The sequence below is a fragment of the Cavia porcellus genome, unplaced genomic scaffold (genome assembly GCF_034190915.1).
Source record: "Cavia porcellus strain 051 isolate PalLab524CR breed Dunkin Hartley unplaced genomic scaffold, mCavPor4.1 scaffold_9, whole genome shotgun sequence".
NCBI classification, from domain to species: domain Eukaryota; kingdom Metazoa; phylum Chordata; class Mammalia; order Rodentia; family Caviidae; genus Cavia; species Cavia porcellus.
Genome location: NW_026947492.1, coordinates 12,996,706 through 13,022,256, shown reverse-complemented (window position 1 = coordinate 13,022,256; position 25,551 = coordinate 12,996,706). Strand labels below are relative to the sequence as shown.

The window sequence follows — 25,551 nt, the reverse complement described above, 5'->3', positions numbered from 1 at the left end:
GGAAAGAAATGTGATTTTTAGCTATATAGTGAATACATTAAGGCAGCTAAGAATAAATTTTTATATAACTATAGAGAAAAGATACACAGAAATTGGGATGTCTGAGAGGCAGACTACAATTACATATTATTTTTGCTGATTTGGTCCTATTTGGGGAAAAGTACCAATATCAAAGGAAACTGTACTCTTCCTCTGGCTCCGGAAGCCAAGAGAGGAACAAGTGACCCTTTTCCCCTATGGTTGTCCCTCATGATGCCCTCAACAAAGCCAATCACTTGATTCCCAATAGATTTCTGATTCCTGGGAAATGAGGGAAAGGCCAATGAGAGCTCATTCAAATTGAGCATCATGAAAGTAGGAACTTAGTTCACTACTTACTTATATAATAGCATCAGCCTTACAGTATGAAATATTTTCAAATAGAAAAAAGGTCAGTGATAGACTGTTTTCAGCACTCGCAGGGAAATAACATATTCAATACACAGCTTCAAGTGTCCAGAGCTAAAGGCTGGCGCTGCAGTGCCTAGATAGGGCAGTGCCAGCAGCGGCACATGAAGCTGAGTAGAGTGAAAACTCCTGCTGTCCTTGTGCCCTCCGCTCTGGCCCATCCCTGGTTCTTCCTCTGCCCAACAACACCTTTAATTTCCAGTGTCCTTCCAACACATTTCTTCCCTGATTAAATTTAATCACAGGTGCTTTCTGTGGCTACCATTCAAGAACACCAACTAGTACAAAGGCTTAAATATACTTCATGAGAATTACATGGGGGGGGGCAGGAAAGTCTCTACATGTATCTTCTTATAGGAGACTGGAAGTTAAAAAATTATGATGGTAGACTTACGCTCAAAGCCAAAATTATTTACTTCTGCCTTTAATAGGTTAGATTGAATCATATGAAACTGCAGATATTGGGTCATTTGTTATCTAAAAATCCTTTTCACAGTTTAACCTAACAATATATCTGTTACTTTAAAAGACACAGTTTAATCTAATACATATCTATTACTTTCATATCTAATACTTGGTTGCTCTGCTAATTTTTAAGTTATCTCAAAAGACTTTATGTGATATTTTTAAATGCTTAGGCTTCCAAATACTACTGACACTACAAGACATTTTTTATATAGCATTCACTAAGACTTACAGAATGTGAACCCCCTTAAAGTCTCCAGGGGTGCATGCATTTAATAAGAAAGAACCAGAATCACAGATACTGGCAACCAGCAGGCCAGGCGCAGTGACTCACAGTCAGCCCTAACTGCCCTTCCAGCTGTCTGAAATTCTGCCGGCTAAGCAGGGACCCACAGTAGGGGGCTCTTAAAGTCACTGAGGAGGAAAGTTTGCAGCTCCCCCAGCAGCCACTTGGTTACCAACCCTTGGGAATCTGTTCTGATTATATGACACCTGCTACTTCTCCTCTTTCCTGCACAGTTTAAAGGCAGTTCCTTATTTTGTTTCTTTTCTTTCTTGTTTCCCTTGTATTTTGTTTTGTTTTGTTTTTCACCTAATACAGAAGGGATAGATGTACATGTATAGGTTTATACATGCCTAGAACGTCTCCTAAAGAGTTTACAAGAATAGATTTTATTACGTGTGATGGTATGAACAGCTACTTTGAAGAAAACAAGACCTTATGGTAGCCATTGTTGCTTTTCTAACATCTTGATTTGAAGTCCAGTAATGCTTTTATTCTTTATTTTGATTGGTTTTAGAGTATTTACTGTTATTTGATTTCAGTATTGTGAAGCTATGGACAGCTATTTTGAAGAGAACAAGAGACATTATGGTAGCCACTGTTGATATTCCTATTGTCTGGTTTTGAGGGCCTACAATGCTTTCATTCTTTTGCTTTAATCAGTTTCATATTATTTTGGTTTGTTTTTGTGTGTGACGATATGGACAAGTATTTTGAAGAAAATGAGCCACTGTTGATTTCCTGTTGTCTTGTTTTGAAATCCTATGTTGCTTTCCTTGTTTTATTCTGATCTGCTTTGTTCTGATTTGTTGTTTCATTCTCTTTAAAATAAAAAAGCAGCTCACTAAACAATAGTTAATGCATTTAATAGTATTTACTAATAGCCTCAGCATTTCACACTCAACCACCCTAATTTTTTAATATTTCTAGAAAGTCTATTTTCTAATTGTTTTCTCTATTCTGAACCTACTGAACATCTTCCAAGTCTTCCAAAGTGTTGAAATTATCCTGAAAGCAAAGGCAAAATACATGAGACCAATTTTTGAGGGTCAGTAAAAATATGCCACTAGAGAAGAGAATTTAAAAAAAAAGTTGATGACAAGAAGTACAGAGTAGAAACTACTGAACTGGTGAAATAATCATTCTTAATGTAAGTGCGAGATAAGAAGAGAAAATGAGATACAATAGGTCTGCTTTTATGTTTCCTTGTTTAAAAAAATTATCAAAGTCCTCTAAGAATGACCCAATAAATAAACGTTAGATTTTGACCTAAACAACAGTTTTAAAGTCGTCTCAGCACCACGGTGCTTTGCTAAGTGGATGAGAAACTTTTACCTGAATGGTACTTCTTCCTTTGGAACATCCACATAGTAACGAATAAAAAATCGCTCAGAATCTTCTCGCTCACCATCGGTGACCACACTGCCGTTAAGTTTAGAAACTGAGGGCAATCTGTAAGTTAAAACAAAAATAAAGACCTTTCAAAGATGCTAAAAATATTTAAGTTTAGAGATAAAGTAATTCAACTGAGGCCCAGTCTTATTTCTTTGAAAGAACATTTGATGTAGTTTTGCCTGTGCATGAATACAGACATGGACTGAAGTTATACAAAAGAGAAAAGAACTCTAGTTTCATTTTTGAATGTGACACTGACCTTTCATAATCAGACCTCATCTTTCAAAATTAGATTCTACGTAGCACCATCTGACTTAAATTAATGTAAACGACAAATGCAATTTTAAATTCTCTACTAACTACATTTTTTTAAAAAAGAAAAAAATAAGAGATGAAATTGATTTTAACAATATATTTTATTTAATCCAGTATATCCAGGATGTAATTATTTTGACATGTATAGTGGTCAATATTCAAAAGTAACTATAAAGCTATTTTCTATTCTTTTATTCGTACAAAGTATTTGAAGTCCAGTGTCTATGTTTCTCTAACACAGTTCAATACAGACAAGACGTATTTCAGGTGTTCAGAGTCACACATGGCTAGCAGCTACCATATACAACAGCGCATGCCTGGTGAGCTCTCAGTATATTATTATTATATAATTCAGGAATCAATTCATCATAGTTACAAAAGGATGGTGTGAACACAGTAGTGTAAAAGGCCTTCTCTAAACTCAAGTCTCCTTAAGACTTGATACTGAGGTATTTCACTGAGCTACTAACACAGATGATAACAACTGCAAAGTGGTAAGAATCTTTCAGGAATTATTTGGTCAGAAAGATCAAAACTATGTTTAAAGCAGCATTCTTCTTTAAAGAACCTGAAAGCCTACTGTGTCTCTTTCAAAACGACTATGTTTAGTGCACAAAGAGAACAAAGCAACGCTCTATGGCTCTTTGCACTTTAGCCAAAATCTCATTTCTGCTACAAAATTAACTCCGGAAAGAAATTCTACTGGTCTGTGGAAACAGTGTCTGAGACACAAAAGGCAGGGGCGTCAGACAAAGAAGATACTAAAAAGGCCAGTCACAGTTAAGTCACTATACATTTAAGGAGAAAATACAGAGGCTGCCAAACAGCCCGATTTCCATATATTTGCCCCTTAAACGAGCACTACATTAATGGAGGAAATAAGGAAAACTACAACCAGAATGATTCTCTGGTCTTTTACCATGTGACCCAAGACAGTCCGTCATAAATCTTTGTACCGAAAACCATGAAAATAGAATAGATTTGTGAGGGACTATTTCCGTGACACTGGCAGGACAACCAGGTATTATATTTTCCTCACTGTACTCATTTTTATCCAGGACTAGAAGCTACAGAAGCAACTCCTTTAATCAGGGTCTTGTTCAAGATCTGGATGAATTCATAGGGCCCACCACCCAGGACAGTACATCGCTCCTTTAAGGAAACAATAAGGCCCTATGGAAAGAAAACAGAAGAAATTAGGACACCAGACCTGGCTATCACCAGTTTCCTGCGCTCCTCAGTGGTATAGGGCTGCAGAAGAGGAATTCCTAACAACCTCACTTCTTCAAGTTTGGGGAATGAATTTAGCTTGTCAATGTCTTCCCAGGACTGCAAACCTAATTTGAGAAAGATACTGTTTACGTTAATACAGAAAAGTGCACAAATAAAAAGAAATTATTCCAGTTAAGTCTGGAAATGTAAACATAATCATAAATTAGAGTGCCTAAAATTTTTCCCTCTCCAAAGAAAAACTGAAACATGCACCATAAACATTTTGCCAGAGCTTCCCTGTCTCTGTGAGCTCAGTGGTCACGAAGACACAGCCTTGTTCTCTCGCATCCTCTCATCTCTTGAGTCTGCCAAAATGATCCGTAACAGGGACCACAGGTGGTTTCAATAGGCATGTCACAATTACACAATGTTTTTAGAAAGTGGTCTGCCAACTCATTTTATTTTACAGATTCACGGAACGTAACTATGGATCAGAGCTGATGCTGTCATACTCAAATTTTACCTGACATTCTAAAATGGGATATGGAACACACAATCAGAAACTACATATCATTATTTTCATACTGTTTACATTTTATGACATGGACAATGGATCTAAAATCATTGTTAACAAGAGCCTTGAACCTGTTAGGAAGAACACACAACAAATTAAGACTTTTAGTTATAAAATTAAACTGTCCTTATGATAATGAGCAAATGTATTATCTGAGTCAATATTTGACTTGCAAGTCAGGTAGCACTTGCAAGCAGGAAAAATATTCCTATAATTGTGAAGCTGGTCAGTTTTACAGCACAGGAAATCCATGTTGTATAACATACTCCCTTCCTCCTAATGCTACAAAACTTCCACAAAGCTAAAGACAGAGGAACAATCTACGAGGACTCTGGTACAATCTCTTCCAAATCACAACTGTGCTCTTCCTTACAATGCATTTCCATCTGGAAGGAAGAACAGAGTTCAATCAGTGGGTGTCAAATTGTGAAATAAACAGCTTCCTTACACAAAATTCTGGCATTTGAAACTTTCTCATTCATAATAGCTGTGGTGAAATATACTAAGTTTATGTTTTCTTTGGCTGTAGGTTTGAGACATTTTCAATCATGCAGTTGTTCCAAGAAACAGGATGAATGACAATGTCTCAAGAATTGGGATTGGGAAAATGTTTCTGTAAAATGTACCCTGATGAAAGACTCGTAGGGAAAATAGAAAAAGAATTCCTAAAACTCACTACTGAAAAAAGACAACCTGACTAAAAATACACAAAACACGTAAATGGACACTGCACTCATCACAGAAGATAGGCAGCCGGCAAGTAAGCACACAAAATGATGTTCAACACTCTAGTGATGAGGGAATTTGAATACTGTGACACGCCTGTAGAAAAGTCAGAATCCCAAACGCTGGCAGTACCAAATGCTGGTAGGATGCACAGGAACTCTTGCTCACAACTGGTAGGAATAAAAGTGGTAAGACAGCTTGGCAGTCTCTTACCAAACTAAACATACGCATAGTCTATGCTCCACAACCACACCCTTACAGCTTACCCAAAGGAACTGAAAACTTATGTCCACACGGAGACCTACACCCAGATATTTAAAGGAACTTACAACTGCCAAAACTTAGAAGCAACAAGAAGTCCTTCAGCAGGTGATAGATAAACAAACTGAGGCATATCTGGCAAGAAGTATATTGTTTAGTGCTGAAAAGAAATGCGCTAGCAAGCCATGAAAAGGAATGGAGGATATAAACGCGTCTTAGTAAATGAAAGCAGTTGTTACAGCTTGTATCTCATGTGTTCCCCAAAGCCTCAAGAGTTCACAGGTGGGGCTTCTAGGAGGTGGCTGGATCTAGGGTGTGTGACACTGGGATTATGGGTCTGTTACTAGATTAGTCAACTCACTGGTTTATCACAGTTCTGGGTATGGATAATGGGAAGGCCCACCCTCAGCACGGGTGGTACCACCCAAAGTCTTAGCCTGGATGGGATAAGAGGGAAAGGGAGGCCTCCTTCTTACTGCTGCTGCCTCCCAACTGCTCTGCCATGGACTGTTTCTCTCCTCTGTGATGCCCCTCTACTGTGCTATCCTGCCCTGGAGTCACACAACTACAGACTGAAACTTCTACAAACTGTAAACCAAATATAAACTTTTCTGCCTTGAACATGTAGGTGTCAGGTATTTCATCTCAGCAAAGAAAAAAGACAAAAGCCAATCTCAAAAGGCTACAGATTGTATGACTCCAAATGCATGACATTCTATAAAGAGCAAAACTATCAAAAAGATCAGTGGTTGTCAGGACCTGGGGGGTAAATAAATGGAACAAAGGAGATGCTTCTTTTAGGGCAGTGAAATTATCCTGCACAGTACAACAATGGCGGGTACATGTTATGACATATTTGTTAAAACCCAAAGAATGAAAAACACCTATAACGAATCCTAATGTAAATTATAAGTGCGTCACCGTAAGTTTACAAATTAAAACACTACGAACTTACTACTTTGGTGTGGGATGTTTATAGTGGGGGAGGTCAATGCATGAGAGCTCTCTAAATACCCTGGTCCATTTGCTATGAACTTTGAATTGATCTAAAACAAAAAGTTTATTAATTAAAAGCAAAAGAAACAGGCTGAATATATTCATTCCTGTGACACAAACAGATGGCAACCAACAGACAATGAACTATAGATACTAGGAAGGTGAACATTTGAAAAGAGATAGCAAGTTGGGATGCCTTACCCCAAACACAGAAAAAGCAGTCTACAGTTTTAATTCTTTTTACCCTGCCTTTTTATTATCTAATTCATCAACTTCACTCCTTCCATAGCATGAACTCTTTAATGTATAAAATATAAGGTGCTAATACAATGCTATGTCACAATATTTATTAGAGCTTTTATGAATATGAATGCCTTAAATGTAGTCAGTCAGTAGGCACTGGCATGTCATGTGGAAAATCTGTCGTATAAAAATGTAGAAGTATGACTGAAATAAATACATTTTCATCGTATTTCATGCATAAGCTCAAATCTATGCATACAGCATGAAAAAGCCTGTGCCTCACCTGATTTGTGGAGGCTGATGGATCGCAGATTAGGAAACAACCTGGCCAATGAATCATCAGGCTCCTCAATAGCATTCAAATGATTGTTGGCCAGGACGAGGGTATCCAGTGAAGGAAACATAACTCCTAACTTCCGTATCTCAGTCCAGTCTTGGAGGTTATTGTCCGTTATATGTAGGAGCTTAAGAGAATGACAGCAAATAGATGAACAAGACACTGTTTCATAGTCATTAAGGCACAGAAAGAGCTCCTCCAAACTGCAAAGAAAAAGGGGAAATATTTCATTCTCTAAAGAAGTTTATAGTTTGTACTAATACTTATTTTTATTCATTCAATAAATAAAGAATGCATGCTATATGTGAGATTGGTAGGTATCATAGAGAAAATATAAAGACGTCTTCCCGAATCTCAAAATACTGTACAACTGGGAAGACAAAACCTCCAACATGCAAAATAACAAATATAACTGGATTGATTTGGGGTTTAAAAAACATGCTAAATGAAACATAACTATAAGCATAATTATAGTTCATATAGGAATAAACTTGAAATTATAGTTGGGATAATCAGAAAAGATGAATGGCTTTGAAGGAGGGCTGGACTTGGGTAAGTTGATGGGAAAGACAAGAAAATTGGAGAAACAACATGAAAAAATGTTTAGGAATAGAAATAATAACTACTAAATTCCTTCCCTGTGCCTGAAGGATTACAGATTTCACTGCTATTTCTGTAAGGTAAATACTATTATTGTCACTTTACTGACAAGGAAGCTGAGCCCACAGAGTGTAAGCAGTTTATCAAAGGTCATATGGTTAATAAACGGAACTGGGATTTACGAGCTCATTCAGCACCATGGAAGCTGCATGTGGTAAGAAACCAATTCCACACAGTCCAACAGTAAGATGTAATAAACCCTGTGAGACGAAATTCTGAAGGGCTTTGGTAATTTCCATATTTAGATAGTTAAAGAAGCTACAACTTCATGGCTAGGTGAGGTGGCATATACCTGTAAACCCCCGCACTATGTAGGCTAAGGCAGGAAGACTGCAAGTTCAAGCCTCGCAGGGCAATTTAGTGAGACTTTGTCTTTAAGAAAGTAATAAAGGGTCGAGGGTATAGCTCAGCGGCATAAGCGCCTGCTTGGCAAATGCAGTGTCATTAGTTCAATCCCCAGTACCAAAAATATTTAATTAATTAATTAATTAGAAAAGGTTGAGGATTAGCTCAGTGCAAAGGCCCTAGGTTCAATCCTCAGTATGGAAAACAATTTTTTAGAAACTCCCCACACCTGTAGTTTCTCTCGTATATTTTGTTAAAGTTCTTTGCATCCTTTGTGCATAAACAAAGACACAAACAACATTTTTTAAAAAGGCATTTCTAAACTGACAGACAAAAGCATGATTTGCTTCTTAAATTGCTGAAAAGAATACCAGAGGTCCATTTTCCCATCAGGCCAGCTAGGTATTTAATCATCTAAATGCTAAGATGTTCTAGAGATACTATTAATTTTTTTTCCTCCCAAAGAAAAGGGTCGAAGCAAAATTCTTAAATCGGGTAATCAGAAGATTAGAATGGAGAAAGGCTGAGCTGATCTAGAAGCGGTAAGTGCTTCTCAGGGGTATTTTCTAGCCAAAGGATGACATATCTCGTGTCTCGGAGCTACTCAACACTGAGTAAGTATTCCACTGGAAATGCTACCAGGTTTCCCTCACACCCTCATGCTAATTACTTCATTTTTCTAGCCTCTTTCTCCATTCTGGCTGCAGGTCTAGGATTTCTGAGATGGGAGATCAGCAGCAGTTCTATGTACTAACAGAGACGGCAGCACAGCTCCCTCTCCACCATGCGCTCAGGCTTACTCTGGTAACTCCTGCAGAATTGTGTGTACTGTCTCCCAGGAAGCTTTGCTGTTGTTGAGGACGAGTTTGCGAACCCCAGAGAAGGACCCAGCACAAGTTCTTTCTAAAACTGACAAATTCAGAGGGTTGGAACTCAGGTTTAGAAACTCCAACTGGGGAACATTTGACACAATTTTACTGACCTAAAGAAAAAAAAAGAAAGGAGAAGCGTATCAGGCAGTAATCAGAGCTTTTACACAGCAATCACGCTCAAGAAGGCCTAAGTGAGTGGGTCCCCAGGCACAGGCCCGTTTACCTCAGGGAGTCCTACTTAGTGATGCTGCTCACAGAGCAGCATAAGTGATTCCAACAGCTCTTGGCAAATAACTTAATCTCTTTCTATGAAATAGTAGCACATCTGACAAGTAATGGTACAGAACAGATCTCCTATGTCATTATTAGCAAAGTTTCTGTTCTCTATGTGACAGTTTCTGTGATAAACAAAGATAAAAAGGTAATTTAGATGATATTCCAGACTGTAAATTTTTAAAGAGCTGAGACTGGGTCATGTAATTCTCTCTGAGTATCTTCTCCTCATTGTTAGAACATTAAGGCTAATTAAAGGCTTCTCTAAAATCACCCACTAACAATTCACATGTTCAAAACTGACTGTACATTTCTCAGTCAAAACTGTTTGGTTTGAAGATGCGTATCATACTTTAAAATATATTTTTAAAAAATATCCAAAACTATGTAACAAAAGGGAAAAAACAATCATCAACTTAACGATTTAGTTAGCAAACTGGTAGACAGTAAAAAGGAAAATATTGAACTTAACTATTTACTTGCCTAGTATTAGTGTTTTTATATAAATTGTTCATTACATTCTCAAAACAATTTGCAAGATCTCTCTTTTGCTCTTATAAGTGTAGAAACTGAGGCTCAAAGATGTTAAACAATTTGACTAACATCTCAAGAGTCATAAATTTGGAATTTGAAATTCCAAAATCAGAGTCACTGTTCTTTCCATAGACTGGTCATCATAGCTACAATCAGAAAATAGAAGAGCAGCTGACACAGTAAGGGAGAAGCACAGGCTTAAACTAGTAGGACATAAATACTAAGCCCTCAGTAAACACACTAAGCATCAAGCATCCAGACAATGTGTAAGTAAATTATGAAAAATGGAGTAGAAAAGGGTAGTTGGGATTAGTTGCAGAGATGGAAAATCTGGGTTCAAGCCAGTTTCCAACACTTCCTAGCTGTGTAGTTTCAGATAAATTAGTTTCCCAAAACAAGGAACATAGTACCTGTCTACGTGACATGGCTGTCGGATTTAATGAACTACACATGTGATGACTCAGCACAGCAACTGGCATCTCTTCTTGAAACCTGTTTTCTTAATTATCCACTAATTGCACGTAAATGTGGGAGCAGGGACAATGGAGTGCTTCGCATTTACTGAATTATATAGTTTATTCAACAATGTAACTGCTGCATTTTGAATAAATGTAGTTTACTCAATAAATATAACTACTGCTAATATAAGAAGAATACTATGATCCAGTAGCTCAACTCTTCCTAGCCATCAAAATATACTGATTCCCAGGTTCTACCATAAACTATTCAGTCAGGAGTTTCACGTGCAGGACAAGTTTCAGGGTTAGGACCTGGCAATTAGTTTCTTTCAAAAGTTCTGAGAAAAAAATACATAAAAGGAGAGGGGGGAAATCACGGATAGAAAGAAAAAGTAACTACTTTACATTGGGTCTTTGTTTATATTCAGCTCAAGAGCTCTAAAATCATAGTAGATTAATGCCAGTAAGGTTCAGAGAAGGATGAGAGGGGAAATTCTTCACATTCACTATTTCATCTATACCCCACACCAACCCTTTGAAGTCAGTATCACTTTTATGCTTATTTTGGAAATGAAGAAATGAGCAACCTTTTAGAGAAAATACAGAAGACTTCTGTTTAAAGTACGGGGAATTTGTATCAGTCTGCACATGTCCTTCTGCTTGATCCTGTTGGTGATCAAAGGGTACCAAACATTTAGGCAATATACGGCTAGAATCTGGAGTTTAGTCTGTGATTACAACACAGCCACCCAGTTTATGCAAGGAACAAGTTTGTCCTGGATTCTATGACCTGAATACTAATGGCACAAAGGACCTCCATATAGAAGATGGTGACCAGCTACATCTTACATCTTTTAAGCAGGAAAAAAAAAGTGCAATTTTGCTTTATCAATGACATGAAGACTAACTGCTAATGTTGGTAAAACCCAGTTAAAGAGAAACAAAATGTAAGTCCAACAATGCTTTCTTCCTATGTGTTCTTTTTAAAATAAGGAGGAAGATATTAAAAAATGGGTAATTTCTGGGAGATTTTCCAAGGCTAACAAATATATAATGCAATTGTCAGAGCCCACATTTACACTACTGTTCAGTGGGAATACACATTTATATCAATTGCCTGTGTATTCTAAAAATATAAAATTGTACTAGAGTCTCATAACTAAAGCAGGAAATTAATATATGTTAGAAACAGATAAATACTGTCTTTTTAAAAGGCAGAGACAAAAGTTTTTATGTAAACTCAAATTGGTAAGATTTAGATAGTACAATATTACACAGAAAAATTTAGTTATGGAAAACTTCCCAATGGCAAAGACTAACGAATATCCCATTGAATTTCTAGGGCTTTAGATCGACTTTCCTTTCTTAAATTCCAACAAACAAAAACAACAACACTCCTCCAGCTGGACTGAGTTGAGTTTGCTCATGTACAGAAGCATGGAGATGAACTTGGATCACCCTCAGGCCTCCAGTCTCGTGATTTAATAGGGGATCCTCCACACTGGCTTCTAAAAGAGAAGAAACTAAAGATTTAAGGAACATGGGGAAAGCGTTTTAAGATAACAATCTGTAATTTATACCCAAGCTATTCTCTCCCTCACCCAACTGGCTAATTCCTCCCTCCTCTGAACTGCTTGATTTAATTTCTTTTATAAAATGGTTTTGATAAGGAAAAGAGAAAAAAAGGAGGGATCTTGGGAAAGGCCTGACAAAATTTTACTCAGCAGAAATGTTAAGTCAATAGCTTAAAAAATGTGTTTTATTAATACATCAGTGCCTAAATTTAGTAGGGCAGAGGTAAATCTCCATCCCATCACCCCCCAAAAAAGTACTACTTTAGATATACAAGTATAAAAGTATACTTTAGATATACTTTAGATATCCTCGCTCATACTTTAAATATACAGCAACCAATAGTTTACATTATTCATAACATTAGTGACAACAGAGAAAACTGAATGAACCTATAAGATCATTCCACATTTGTTATATTGCCACTGGCTAAAGTGAACCTAGTTAAGTTAGGGACAAATATTTTTGGTAATCAGACACAGGCATTGTAATGAGGCTGAAATGTAATGTCTTAAAACCAGTTAAACATACAAAGCTTTTGTAGCCCGGCAAAGAGCTTATCAAAGCAAAAAATCAATATTCCTTCAGTATTTTATCTTTGTTCTCTGATATGTACTCTAAAATACTGGGGTTAACTGTAGTGATGGATAAGGAGTAAATATAAAGGAATGATGAAAACAAAATAAACCAGAGCCAGGCACGCTGACACATGCCTACACTGCCAGCTGTTCAGAGGCTCAGGCAACAGGGTCACAAGTTCAAGGCTAACCTCAGCAACCTACCAGGACCCTGCCCAAAACAAAAGTAAGAAGAACTGAGGAACTAGCTCAGTGCAAAAGTATGGGGTTCAGTCCCCAGTACTGAAAAGGTAATAAATAAATAAACAGAAAAAAGTTAACTTAAAATTCACAGCAACAAATGTTCACCTGAAAACAGACTACTGAGCACCTAACTGAATGCAGATAGAGCATAAATAAACATGTCACTTTCAGGCTATATGTCAACGCAGTCTGAGAAATATTAACACAGACCTTTGTCTAAGCAGAGAAGAGGCTGAATGACATAGTGTAAGCACTGTGTAATGACCCACACTCCCCACAGCTTTCTACATCATTAAACTGCTCCCACCAGTTAGCAAAAGCTCGCGTACATAGTCAAAGTACAGGTCAATACAAAAGCTCAGAGTCCTTGTGAAATTTTACACTCCCAAGGAAACAAATTTAGAGGATTCAGCACATGATCGTGACAGCTAAACTGACTAACGGGAAGAACTGGTCTGATTTGTCACCAATCCAGACCACAACTCTCACTAGACCTTCAGCAGGAGGACTCAGGAGAATTACACAGGAGGAGGAAGGCTAACAAGGGTTCTTTTTGCATTTGTGCAGTATGGATGGAATATGCATGGCGATGATGTGTCTCAAAAGACTAACAAAGTACAGACCATAACTTGTCAAACAGTAAGTTATACTAATTTAGATCAATAAATGTATAAATAGAGATTATTTCTTGGAACAGCCTTGTAAATCTGTGTATCACTTAGAAATTAGATGAACCACTTGTCCAAGAATTTTGATAACCATCCTAATGAAGACAGGAAATAGAATAGTTATGGGGCAAAATAAGCCTATTAAATAGACAAACATAAAAAATGAACAAATTAGGAGAGGGACAGATTTTTCTTAACCAAGAAAGCTATCTTAGGATTTGTGTAACATTCAATATCTACAAACTTCAATGATGAATGTTAATCAACAAACATGTCTTATGGATGAACAAGCTGAAGCACTGTAGTACTAGGCAAATTTCTTAAGATCACAGGAAAAGTTGGAGCAAGTGATCTTGATTAATCCTTCAGATACAATCATTTATTTATTAACACGTTCAATAAACATCTGACTTCCTACTATGTTAGGCACTGACAAATTTAAGAAGACAAAAATCTCCACCCCAAATAACCTCTTGGTCTAATAGGAAAACTGTCAAGTAAGCAAGTGACTACAGTACTGTGATAAATCCTGTCACAGCAGTGATACCGGGCTCCAGGGCGATCTGAGCGCCTGAAGCAGAGCCAGGGAAGATTTCACAGAAACAGCAACTGGGGCCAAGTGTGGAAGGATAAACAAAAAGTGGCCACGTAGAGAGAAGATAAAAAAGAGCACTGGGTTCAGCATGAACAAAAGCTTTGCATATACTGAGTTTATTATGGGCTGCAAGGAAGAGTAAATGGCTAAAGAGGTAAACAAAGTTCCACACACGGCCAGGTGTGGGCCGCGTGCCCGGAACCCCAGCCCTTAGGAGGCTGAGGTAAGAGTCACTTCAAGTTCAGTGCCAGCCTGGGCTACTGAGTTCAAGGTCAGCCTAAACCAGAGTGAGACCCTGTCTCGAAACAAAACGAAGGTTCCAGAAATCACAAAGGGCCACATGACCATATCGTGAAAGACCAAGTTCAAATTCAGATCTTCATTTCTATGCAATGAAAGCTTTTAAAAGACTTAATATAAGAATGACAAAGTATGGCTTGTGTATGAAAAGGAATCTGTGGCGGCACTGTGCAAGATAAAGACCCAGGAAGGGGAATTGCATCCAGGAGATGAAGTAAAAACAACAAAGTAAAAGCTAAATTAAAGCAAAAGAATGAACCAAGCAAAATAAACTGTCCTTTATTCTTCCTGCTAGCTTCTGTCAGGTAAAGTCATAATGAGATATGTAATGTTACTTATAATAACAAGAGAGAATGTTATAATGCTCTTATTTGTGTACTTACAGTTACTGTGAGGTCAAAAGACATCAGTTATATTGAACCATCAGGACTTGATAACATAAGAAAAGTTCTGGTATACTTGGGATAAATTTCACTAATAAGAATACATTTTTCATAATCTTGATTTCAAGCTCTAGTAACTGTATGTCAATTTATAGTAATAAACACTGAAGCAGAAGTGGAAAAATGCGCATAGGATGAATAAGCTAGTGAAGCAGCAGAGAATTTGATGCCCTGGTAGTAGTCTAAACCTTACAGACGCATTCACCCCTAGATGCCTGGAAAGTTCCTCAGTTCTTTTCAAAATGATGAAAAGCAAGTTGGTACCAGCAAAACTGCTGGAACAATCAGCACAGGCAGGTAATACCGTCATTTATCTTGAGAGTTGCAGACAACAAGAATCTCACATTAGAACCTAAATTCAGCAGAATGTAATAACATAAATAATAACAGAGTGATTATTTCTGTCTTTACCTCATGCCAGTCTTCGAGTTTGTTGTCAGAAAGATCTAATTCCGACACATGAGCGCAAAAGGCAGCAATTTCTCTTTCATCTCCTGCACAGGTAATTCCACAGCTGTTCAGCACTAGTACACTTGGGAGGTTGAGGCGATCTGAATCACAGGAGATACAAAACGCTGTTATATCAGCCTAATTTGTGACTAACCCAGTTAGACTACAGAAATTGTCGAGAAACAAAAATCAAACAGTGTGAAATTGCACAAGGACCTAGAAAATGAAGAACATAACAGGATCCAAGAGTTCTTAATTCTAAGGGGAAACGGCCAATTGGTAGGAGGAGCTCAGAACCACTGCGTTTTCCCTCCCAGCAGCACTCTCTCTCTCTCTCTCTCAATTACCAACCACAGAGGCATCACCTGCCATAGCGTCACGGGAACACTACCCACATGAAACTCAGGTCCAGGTCACCATCATGTCCAAGTAGCCCTCATTCAATTCAGTTCAAAAATTTCATGGATAGCTCTTCTCTGTCTGAAGTGTATCTACATCTCTGCTGACTATGAAAATTATCTCAAATCAATAATTATCTGTTAAGCCATTTCTGTTAAGTTCATATTCCTGAGATCTTCTATTCACCTAAAATTGTGCATTCATTTCTTTCATACTTGTCCATCTGTTATCCCCATTTGATATCCATGTAGAATTTGTCTTTTATGAAAATTAGCCTTCTTTTAAAACATAATTATAATAAGAAAGTGTTTCAGTATCTGAAATACACAATGAATTCAGCCAAACAGATGTCATAACTCTATTACCTAGTTCAAAAATACATGCGTCCGTAAAATCACTGTCAATATCTTTCCTAAAACGGATAACCATAGATATTTACCCACCCTTTCCACTTAGTATAAAACAAGGAATCATGAAGGTCATATTTTATTAAGTAGAGGCATCAAACTATATGATTTTTCAACTTAATATCTCTCAGTATCAAGTTTTTCAGAATAGGAATGAATCCTGAAAAACCATTACCAAGGTGTTTCCTTCTCTGTCATTGCAGGTTACATGAAGTGAAAAAACAACTGTACTGTGAAATAATAAATACTGAGTGACCTCGGACAGAAACAACAACTATGATTCACCATTAATTCCTTAACTACAAAAGCCAAGTCCGAGGTCTTTTAAACATTATGCTAAAAGGCAAAAACTCACCTTGTACATTTCTAATCATAGAGCTTTGCTCATATCTGATCTCTGTCCTAAAATGTCTGTATCTCTTCTCTAACTAAATTCTACATTCCTGAAGGACATCTTTGAATACCTTTCCTAATCATATTAAATATTTAAATTTCTTTCCTAATTACTGTGGCATTCATTTGGCTCAATGTAAACCACCTTTTGTTGTATCTTTGTAAACATAAATGTTTTGTAAGATAATCAGACTGTTAAGGTCTTTGAGACACAGGCCAGCCATGGACTGTTTTCTATTCTCCCATTTTTTAAAACACTATGCATTTAAAATATTGTCTCACTCAAATATTATTCTTGCAACTAAAACACATTTATAATAACTGAAAGCCAGCTGGGTGTGGTAGCATGCACGCCTATAATCTCAACACTTGGGAGACTGAAGTAGGAGGATCACCGTGAATTCAAAACCAGACTGCTACAAAGTGAGACCCTGACTCAAAACAAAAACAAAAACAAACACAAAAAAATCCCTGAAGTCCAAAACAAGAAATGATTGGACTCATAATTGCAAGGAAGTCATCTGCAAATGAGACTATATTACGATATGCATAACCTTCTAAATACATTCCAGTAAATAAACATTTTAGGTCTCATCTCACCTTTCATAGGAGAGCCCTGAGGTGTGGCTGGGACATGGACTCCCATCCCAGGGCCACGGCGGTAAGGAAAGTTTTCAGGACTGTATTTTTCACATAATACTTGCATAAAACTTCTTCCACTGGGTTGGTCCATCTTCTTTCCCTAAAGTTCTACAAGAGATCAAGAAATCATAAAGTTCATCCGTTTACTCAAACATTCATTGAAAATCAATTATTTACCAAGTACTAGGGTGAACAGTGAGACACGTAAGACATGGTCACTACTCCTAGCCACTTACACTGTGGTGAGATCGTATTGTTTAGGGAAGCTATATATACGCAGACAAATGATAGCAATAAGAGGGCAGGATATGATAGCTGCAATATAATAAAATAATTCCAAGATTTAGAAGGATGTGATCGCTTCCAACCTACAATAGCAAAAAGATTTTTGGTTGATGCCAGTATTCACATGGTAACCGAAAAAGGCCTCAAGTTTAGACTGCACATCAAGCTAAACAGTTTGGACAAATCCTTTGAAATCCTATCCCTTGAAGTTCACTGTTCCCTTCTTCCATAGTGTAAAAACCTCTAACTGTACACATGGATACTTTTATTCAGATGTGAAGTATGACTCAATTCTAGCTAACAAGATAGATATACAGCATTCTATGGTATCATCCAGGAATCACCCTTAAAAGAAAACCAGTTACTTGACCTCCTTCTCTGTGTCTTCCCCATCCTACTGCCTAGAAATCAGACCTACTTTGTATCACCGGCTCGAGAAGATATGATGTGCTACATCTATGAAATAAGCTACTGTTGTATGTACTACCTGTATTACAGGATGGATGCAGAGCCCTAAAATATGTAAACACACTCTAATGAAGGTGGAGAAGTGAACTGAAAGGGATTTGGATCTCCAGGGAGATCATGGAATGGAGGTATGATACTGACACATTTCTTTGAAAATTTCAGTAAATAGAAAACCTATTTTATGCAAGCCACTGCTCTTTTCATCCTTGCGCAGGGGCCATGCTAATCTTCTCCGTATCGTTCCAATTTTAGTATATGTGCTGCCGAAGCGAGCACGCCACTGCTCTTTTCAATTTCAGTCACTTATAACTGGACCCAGTCCTAATTACTATAGAGTGATATTTCCTTTGGCTTTGAATTTGGACAGAATCTTTCCTACTATCCTCTTCTAAAGGCCAAACATTGAGTAACTCCAGCATTTTTTTTAAAAACTTGCATACAGTAAGTGAGGCAATATTAAATATGCTAACTTTTAACAGCCTAAAGGGGCTGGCTCACCCTTTGTGTTATAATTCAACCAAATTGGGAGGAGACCAACATAGCAGAGTGGTAAGCAGCAGAGAAAGAGCCTCTCTGAGAGTCATCATCAAGACTCTGGAATATAGCAAGACAAGGAGGGAAGAGGATTCCCCTGGACCCAGGAAGAATCTGCAGTGTGAAATGAAGCCCGTGGAGAGTGAAGAGAGAAACTTCAAAAAGGAAGTAACTGGAGGCACCTTCTCTCTGAGATGAGACTCACTGGGCAAGTGGAGTGCTTCGAACCAGTGGACACACAGTGATGGCTGGCAACCCTTGGAGGCCTTTGCAGAGAGACACAGCAGTAGAGGGGAGCAGCAGGCATGAAGGGCTGCACTGGCTGGCAGTGAGTACTGAGGGCTCAGTCCTTCCACATAAAACAGCGACTGGCCAGGAGCTACCTAGGAGAGGGACTGGCTGACATCAGAACCCAGAACTGCTGCCAGCTTTGCTGAGTGGCTCCCTGCTGGGCTCAGAGACATGGAAGTTGCTCAAACAGTGGCAAACCCAACAAGTCTAGTCCCAGCCGCTAAGTGCAGTCTTGCTGAGATTATCCACTACTCCACCAAAAAGCTACTGCTGGCTTGCTCGGACAGATCCACATGTTTTGGGGCTCTTGTGTCCATAGTTGTCTACCACTGAAACCAGAGACAATCCTGTTCACCACCAGTTTCCCAAAAGTTAGCGCAATCTCCCTCTATCCTCCAACCTCTAATCTCTTTCTCTTATTCCACTTCTTTATCTTCTCCTTACCTTATTGTAAATATTAACCCCTGAGGGTAAAATTGACACATTTAAGAACTTGTATACTTGCATATAGTTTTCTGATGGTTTTAGATTTTGTTATATAACCACAAATCTAGTTCATATATAAAAGTGGCAAGTTAATGGCTAGCTCAGTTTGTAATTTTCTAGGCTGTATTTGATGATATGGGTGTACCACTACAGCCAAAATTGGCATAACTGTTCTAAACAACTATTGGTCTTGGTATTTCATGACTGAGACTAAGGGTCACAGAAAACACTGTGACACAGAGCCAAAGAACCAGGGATTGGGCCAAACAAGCAGCAACCTCTCATCTCCAACAAATTGAAGAAGTATGATCTTTCAACAGATTAAAAATTCAAAAACCAGCTACATCTGGAAGATACCTCAGAAAATCAGTCATTACTTAAGGGTCCTAACTACTAGCAATAAAGCAATCCACCACAGGCAATCTACAAGCATCACCCCTGGATTTAAATTTTTTTTAAAAAAAGAAAGAAAGAAAGGGGCTGGGGATTTAGCTCAGCGGCATAAGCGCCTGCCTTGCAAGCAGGCAGTCGTAAGTTCGATCCCTGGTACCGATAAAAATGAAAAAGACCAAAAAAAAAAAAGAAAGAAAGAAAGAAAATGAGAAGACACTTAAGATGCAACCTAAGCCATCCAGTTGGGACAATCCAAATGCCTCCCACCAGGCCTCTCTGAAGTAGAAACAACAAAGCAATTGAATGAGGCTCCAGAAAAAAATCAAACCAGAAATAACCTCTCAGATAACTGCAGAGGGCAACCTCTGGGAAATTGGTGGAGTGATACACAGCAGAGAATATAGGCTCTCTTGGGGGTCACCGTCCAGACACTGGAATACAGCACCATGAGGAAGACAAGAAGGAAGTAGGTCCTCTAGACCCAGCAAGAATTGGAAATATGAATTGAGGTCCACAGAGAGAGTAAAAAGAAAAATTTAATGAAGAAAGCGGTAGCTGGCAGCACCTTCTCCCTGAGCTGGACTCACTGTGCAAGAGTAGCTGTTCAAAGCTGGGGACTCATGGTCACAGCAACAGTGGAAGGGAGCAGCGGACATGGCTGGCAGTGAGTGCAGAGGACTCAGTCCACCCACAGGGAGGCAGCGATCAGCAGGAGCCACTTGGAGGTGGGCCAAGCAAGCCCAGAACCGGAACTGCTGCCTGCTGCCGGCTTTCTCTAGCAGCTCCTAGCCGGGGCAGACATGTAGAAACTGCTTGGACTGCGGCAAGCCGAGTGAGTCTGGTATCAGGGCAGGCCTGCTGAGATTATCCACTATTCTGCCCTAAAGGAACTGCTGGCTTGCTGGGACGGAGTGGCAGGATTCAAGCCTCTGTCTCCACGTGCCCTCCACTAGTGAACCCAGAGACAATCCTGGGTCTTTTTCTGTTTTTTGTTCGTTTGTTTGGTTTTCTTTCTTTCATTGCTTTAGGAGTGTGACGGTGGTGCCAATCTCTTTGTGGGTGTGGTTCTGTTCTGCTCTTCCTTTTATCTCTTCCATCTCTCTTCTTTTGTACCAGTTTCTCCAAATTGGCGGGATCCACCTTTGTCCTCCAATTTTACTTGTAATCTCTTTCTTTCCTTCCACTTCTCTATTTTCTCCTTAATCCATTTTAAATTTTAACCAAAAGGACAAAATGGACACACTAATAGAGTGCATATAATTATCTGGTTTATTTTATATTTTGTTATGTAATCACAAGTTTAGTTCATACAGTTAAAAGTTGCAAATTAAGGATTAGCTCAGTTTGTTCCGTTTATAGGCTGTATCTGATGCTACTGGTGCCACTACAGCCAAAACTGTTCTAAACAGATGTTGGCCCTGATAATCCATGACTGAGGTTAACTAAGGGTCACAGGAAATACTGTGGCACAGTGCCACAGAACCAAGGACTAGGCCAAATGAGCAACAACTTCTCATCGCCAACACATAGAAGAGATAAGATCTTACAACAGACTCAGATCTAGCTATGCCTAGAAGATACCTCAGAGAAATAATCATAACCCAACGGTCCTAAATACTACCAATAATGCAAACCACCACAGCCAACTTACAAGCATCACTCCAGGAATTAAAATAAAAAATAAAAAATGAAAAGGCACTTAAACAAGATGCAACCCCAGACATCTGGCTCACCAAAGGCAAACCCAGGGGACACTGAGGTGGGATAATCCAAAAGCCTCCTACCAGGTCTCTATGAAGTGAAAACAACAAAGCAATTGAATAAGGATCTGGAAAAGATGAAATAAAAAATAATCTCAGATAACTGCAGAGATGATGTTCAAAATAATAATCATGCTTAGCAATGCTAGAGCAGATACAAGAAAATAAAAAATAAACATAAAAAACCAAACAGATAAGCTTAAGAAAATTTTGGAGGGGGGCTGGGGATTTAACTCAGTGGCATAAGTACCTGCCTTGCAAGCAGGAGGTCATGAGTTCGATCCCTGGTACCGATAAAAAGTTTAAAAAAAAAAAAAAAAAAGAAAGAAAATTATGGAGGCCATGAGTGCTCGGCACAGGAAAGACATGAAACCCATAAAGCAAATTCAAGCAGATATACGGGAGAATAAAAATTCCATTTAAAGTATTCACAGCAGATTAAACCCATGTGAGGACAGGATCTCGGATATACATCACAGGCTTATAGTTAGCAACCATGAAAGAAAGATTTCTCATAAATAGTAAGAGACCTTGAGAAATAAATGCAATCAATTTCTCACCTACAGACACTCTAAACCTTTCCCTCAAATCTGCAACAAAAATTGGAGAAGGGGTGGGGCACTAATATAAAAGCAGTCATTCAACTTAGCCTATATCCTAGACTACCACCAGCAGCATGTTTACTGGGCTTTGTGAAATCAGTTCACCAACGCCTAGAGCACAGTAGATGCTTGCCAAGCGCACAGCCATCCAGGGAACAGATGTAATTCACCAAACAAATGTTTGTGAAAGTAATTCAGCAAAGGTTAGACTATAGAATACATTTAATGAGTACATCACAAGACACTGAAAATATGCAGCTGTCCTGTTTTTAAAAACTCATTTGTAAAGTAAATTTGTCATGTTCTTTCTATCTATACAGAGCAATAGTAGAGGGCTGCCCTCTATCTTAAAACTGTGTCAATCTTTGAACTGAGTTGTGTCGTTTCTGGCTTCAGGAACTTTCAGACTGAAAGGTTCTTTTCTAATATTAACTTACCACCATCAACAGCAGAGAACAAAGAGCTCTGCCACTAGCAATAGGCATGATGGTCCTTATCAAAGATGTGTCTAGCAGAATACCGACAGAATTTTTAGAAATCTCTAACAAAAACATCAAAGAAGTTACACTGCCATCTTCCATACAATTGGCAGCTCGAAAAACCACAAAGTGTGTGGGAAAGGTGAACAGTCACTGTCAAAATAATGGTATCTTTTATGTTCGGGCTATAAGAACAACTTAAACCTACGTGATTAAAGGTCAATAAGTAAACACAATTGACTAATAAATGGAGGGGCTGCAAAATTAATAATCAAGTCAAATGAAGTCCTAGTAATAGCAAGCATGCATGGGAACTTAAGTTTTTCCTCACAGATCCAGGCTTAACTCTTCTAAATAATCTGGGCTTTAAAACTTATTATTTTTTTAAGAACTGAAAACAGATACCAGGCACCTTCACTGGTCATTTTCCAGAATAAGCTACTGAAATAGCTTTCGAGGAATGCAGGTGTACAACAAGGACTTGGTTTTATTTAAGAATATTTACGTTACAAAATGGAGTGGTAACAAAAGCCTACTCTATCTGGTGGGCCAATTTGAAGAGGAATGGTAGGTGGGAAAGGAGGGCTGAAAACCAAGAAGACTGAAAAATGAGGAAATACCAGGAAGAAAAAGATCTTAACCTGGAGCCTCTTAAAAGGTTTTCTGGGAATAGAGGGGCCATCAATGACTTTCTGAAAATAACAAGTGTCAAATCACATCAGTCTACCTCTACAGTTGGCAGAGTCCCGACTGCTGTACAAACAGCTCTGAATTAGTGCTTAAAGCCAGGACCCAGGAATATTGGGCGACATTGTTTGGTTCCCTTACGAGTCATGGAGTGTGCCTGTGAAAATCTCAACTCCTTTGTGCCTCGCGATTTGGACTATAATAATATCCTCCTGAAAAGCGCTTGGAATGAGTCAGACTAATGCACAGGCTGGAAGATAAAAAGTGCTTAGAGCACTTTTGCCAGGTGGATTAATATCAGAACTGAACATCCAGTTACCCACGTACCCTCAACTGCTATCAAGCAATTTACACTTTGTTTGCAATAAAAGGGTCAGCTCAAAATTTGTATGAAACTCAACACGACTGGAAGCAGAAAATAGGAAATGCCTAACAACTCACCTTGGATGATATGTAAGGTACACCTCTTCCTGTTATGCAACATCAATATTTATTTCACAAAAAACAATGTGGAGTAGTGTACTTCAGAAAGTTAAATATAACCAGCCTTACAACTTCCAAGAGATATAAATAGCACCCGAGTACCAAAATATAAATTCTGAATCTCACAAAAATACATTCATCGCTTTGTACATGGACAATTTCCAGAAGGAAAAAAATACTAACAAGCAAAAGTAGTGCCAGTAGAAAACTCCAGAGAGAAAAAATGAAGGAAAAGAGAGATTTGTCTACCCTTTTGAATCACTTGAACTCACCAAGTTTATACATTATTGTTTTCCAATTATAAAACATTTTTAAAATGATGTCTGGAAATAACCAATTAATTTCCCAAAGGATTTTTAAAAATTTTCTCATTATTACAGTTTCTATGAGAAAATTGGAATTTTTGTATGTGGAATATACAATATTATAATATTTTATAAAAGACTTAGACAAGAAAATAATATGGATGACCAAACAGAAACAGATGCTTTCATAAAACCGAATTAGGAAAGTAAAAGCAAGCCGAAACAAATCGCCTGAGCCTCAGCACTAAAGTACAATGAAACTGAGAGGAGGGTTTGAAGTCAGCAGGAAGGTGACAGCATCAGAACTGTGTCCTGCTGTCCTTGACTGTGATTTTAATAAGCACAAAGCAAAAAGTCCTCTATGAATTGTTGGGAAAGGCTGGAGGAATAACCTCAGGTCCTGCACTGCCTTTGCTAAGTTCAGTGTTAATAAAATTACCTAGATCCTCCCCAGCCTGCAGCTTCAAGTATGGCAGGAGGCAGTAACACCTTGGGAAGCTCAGGCCCACTGCTGCCTTTGCAGGTGCGACTAGCAAGGAACAGAAAGGGGCTGCTGGCTCAGGCAGCTGCTCCTCTGGTTTCCAGGTATACACAGCTGAGTGTTGATTTACACTTGTGGGGAAAAACTCCAAACTCCAATTTTGGATGGGGCTAAATCTTCAAAAAGTTTTCCTAGTTTTATCGAAGAAAACAATTGTCCAGTATTTGCGGTAAATGACTTTTGGAAGCATGATGAAGGAAGGAGGTTGATTCTGAGGTATTTCTGAAAGATAAACATTAAGTTACAGGATGGGAGGGCCATTCCAGACACAGGAGATACGGTGCTTAAACAGACACGAGACTCCTGAAGTGGCTTAACAGTGGTGTTGCTAAACAGAAAACATACTGGGGTGGTGGGGAAGCGGGACGGGGGGAGGCAGGAGAGTGGACCAGAGGTGAGGGTGGTCAGATCATAACTGCCATCCCTCAGGCTAGACCATCCTGCAAAGGTAACAGTTAAGGAAAAAAACCCATAGATCATGGTAAGCGGAGTACACAGATGGTGTTACTGCTGTGCTAAAGCAGAAAACCAGAGAGGTCAAAGTTACGTAAATTTTAAAATCCTCAACGGACTGCGCAGTCAGGAGCTGACTCACCTTGGAAGAAGCAAGTTCAGGATACTCAAGGGGTACAGGCCGTGACACAGCACAGGGCAGTGTGGCAAACATAACACAGAGCTGAAGGGGGCTGTCTGTATTAAAAGCTCTCCAAAGGCTTGCTGTCCCTGTTTCAGGGTGTCAGGGAACTAAGTGGAGACAATGACTGAACCAGTCTTCCAGAAGCTTAGATGAAAGGTCAAGGGTTATTAAAGTGGGGGGGTTTGTTTGTTTTTTAAAGGACATGAGAAATGTATGGTCTAAGTTTAGGGTCAGGGGCTTCTGGGGAGGCAAGAAATAACTAACAAAACCTAAGGAGAAAGATCTTCTGAATATCTTCAAAAACCACTTAGGATCAGTAGCTTTCTGAATTTTTGCAAGTTTTACTTTGTCTTGTTTTGGTTTTATTCTATTTTTCTTAAGTCCATTTAACTCACTTTGTGGACTTCTCTTTTAACTTCATGCCAGAAACCTATATTTGAACAGATACCCAATGAACCAAACATGTTGTCAGATTCTTAAAACATTTTAGGTAGCTGGAATTTCTATTTGTTTT

General features: G+C 38.5%; 1 protein-coding gene and 1 non-coding gene across 4 annotated transcripts in view; both read right to left on the bottom strand.

Annotated features, from left to right (window-relative positions):
* Positions 1–25,551, bottom strand: part of Tbcel (tubulin folding cofactor E like) — a 71,860-nt gene that overhangs the window by 34,849 nt on the left and 11,460 nt on the right. For all 3 annotated transcript variants that reach the window (XM_023566194.2, XM_063255945.1, XM_005004937.4), the window contains 6 exons: positions 17,045–17,194; positions 15,207–15,346; positions 9,060–9,241; positions 7,201–7,457; positions 4,116–4,242; positions 2,531–2,647 (listed from right to left, as the gene is read on the bottom strand). In XM_023566194.2, coding sequence (XP_023421962.1) covers positions 2,531–2,647; positions 4,116–4,242; positions 7,201–7,457; positions 9,060–9,241; positions 15,207–15,346; positions 17,045–17,177 — 956 coding nt within the window. In that variant the 5' untranslated portion in view covers positions 17,178–17,194. The remainder of the gene's footprint in view (positions 1–2,530; positions 2,648–4,115; positions 4,243–7,200; positions 7,458–9,059; positions 9,242–15,206; positions 15,347–17,044; positions 17,195–25,551) is intronic.
* LOC111757692 (U6 spliceosomal RNA) lies at positions 18,009–18,115 on the bottom strand. Its single transcript, XR_002791979.1, has one exon. It is a non-coding gene; the product is annotated as a U6 spliceosomal RNA (small nuclear RNA).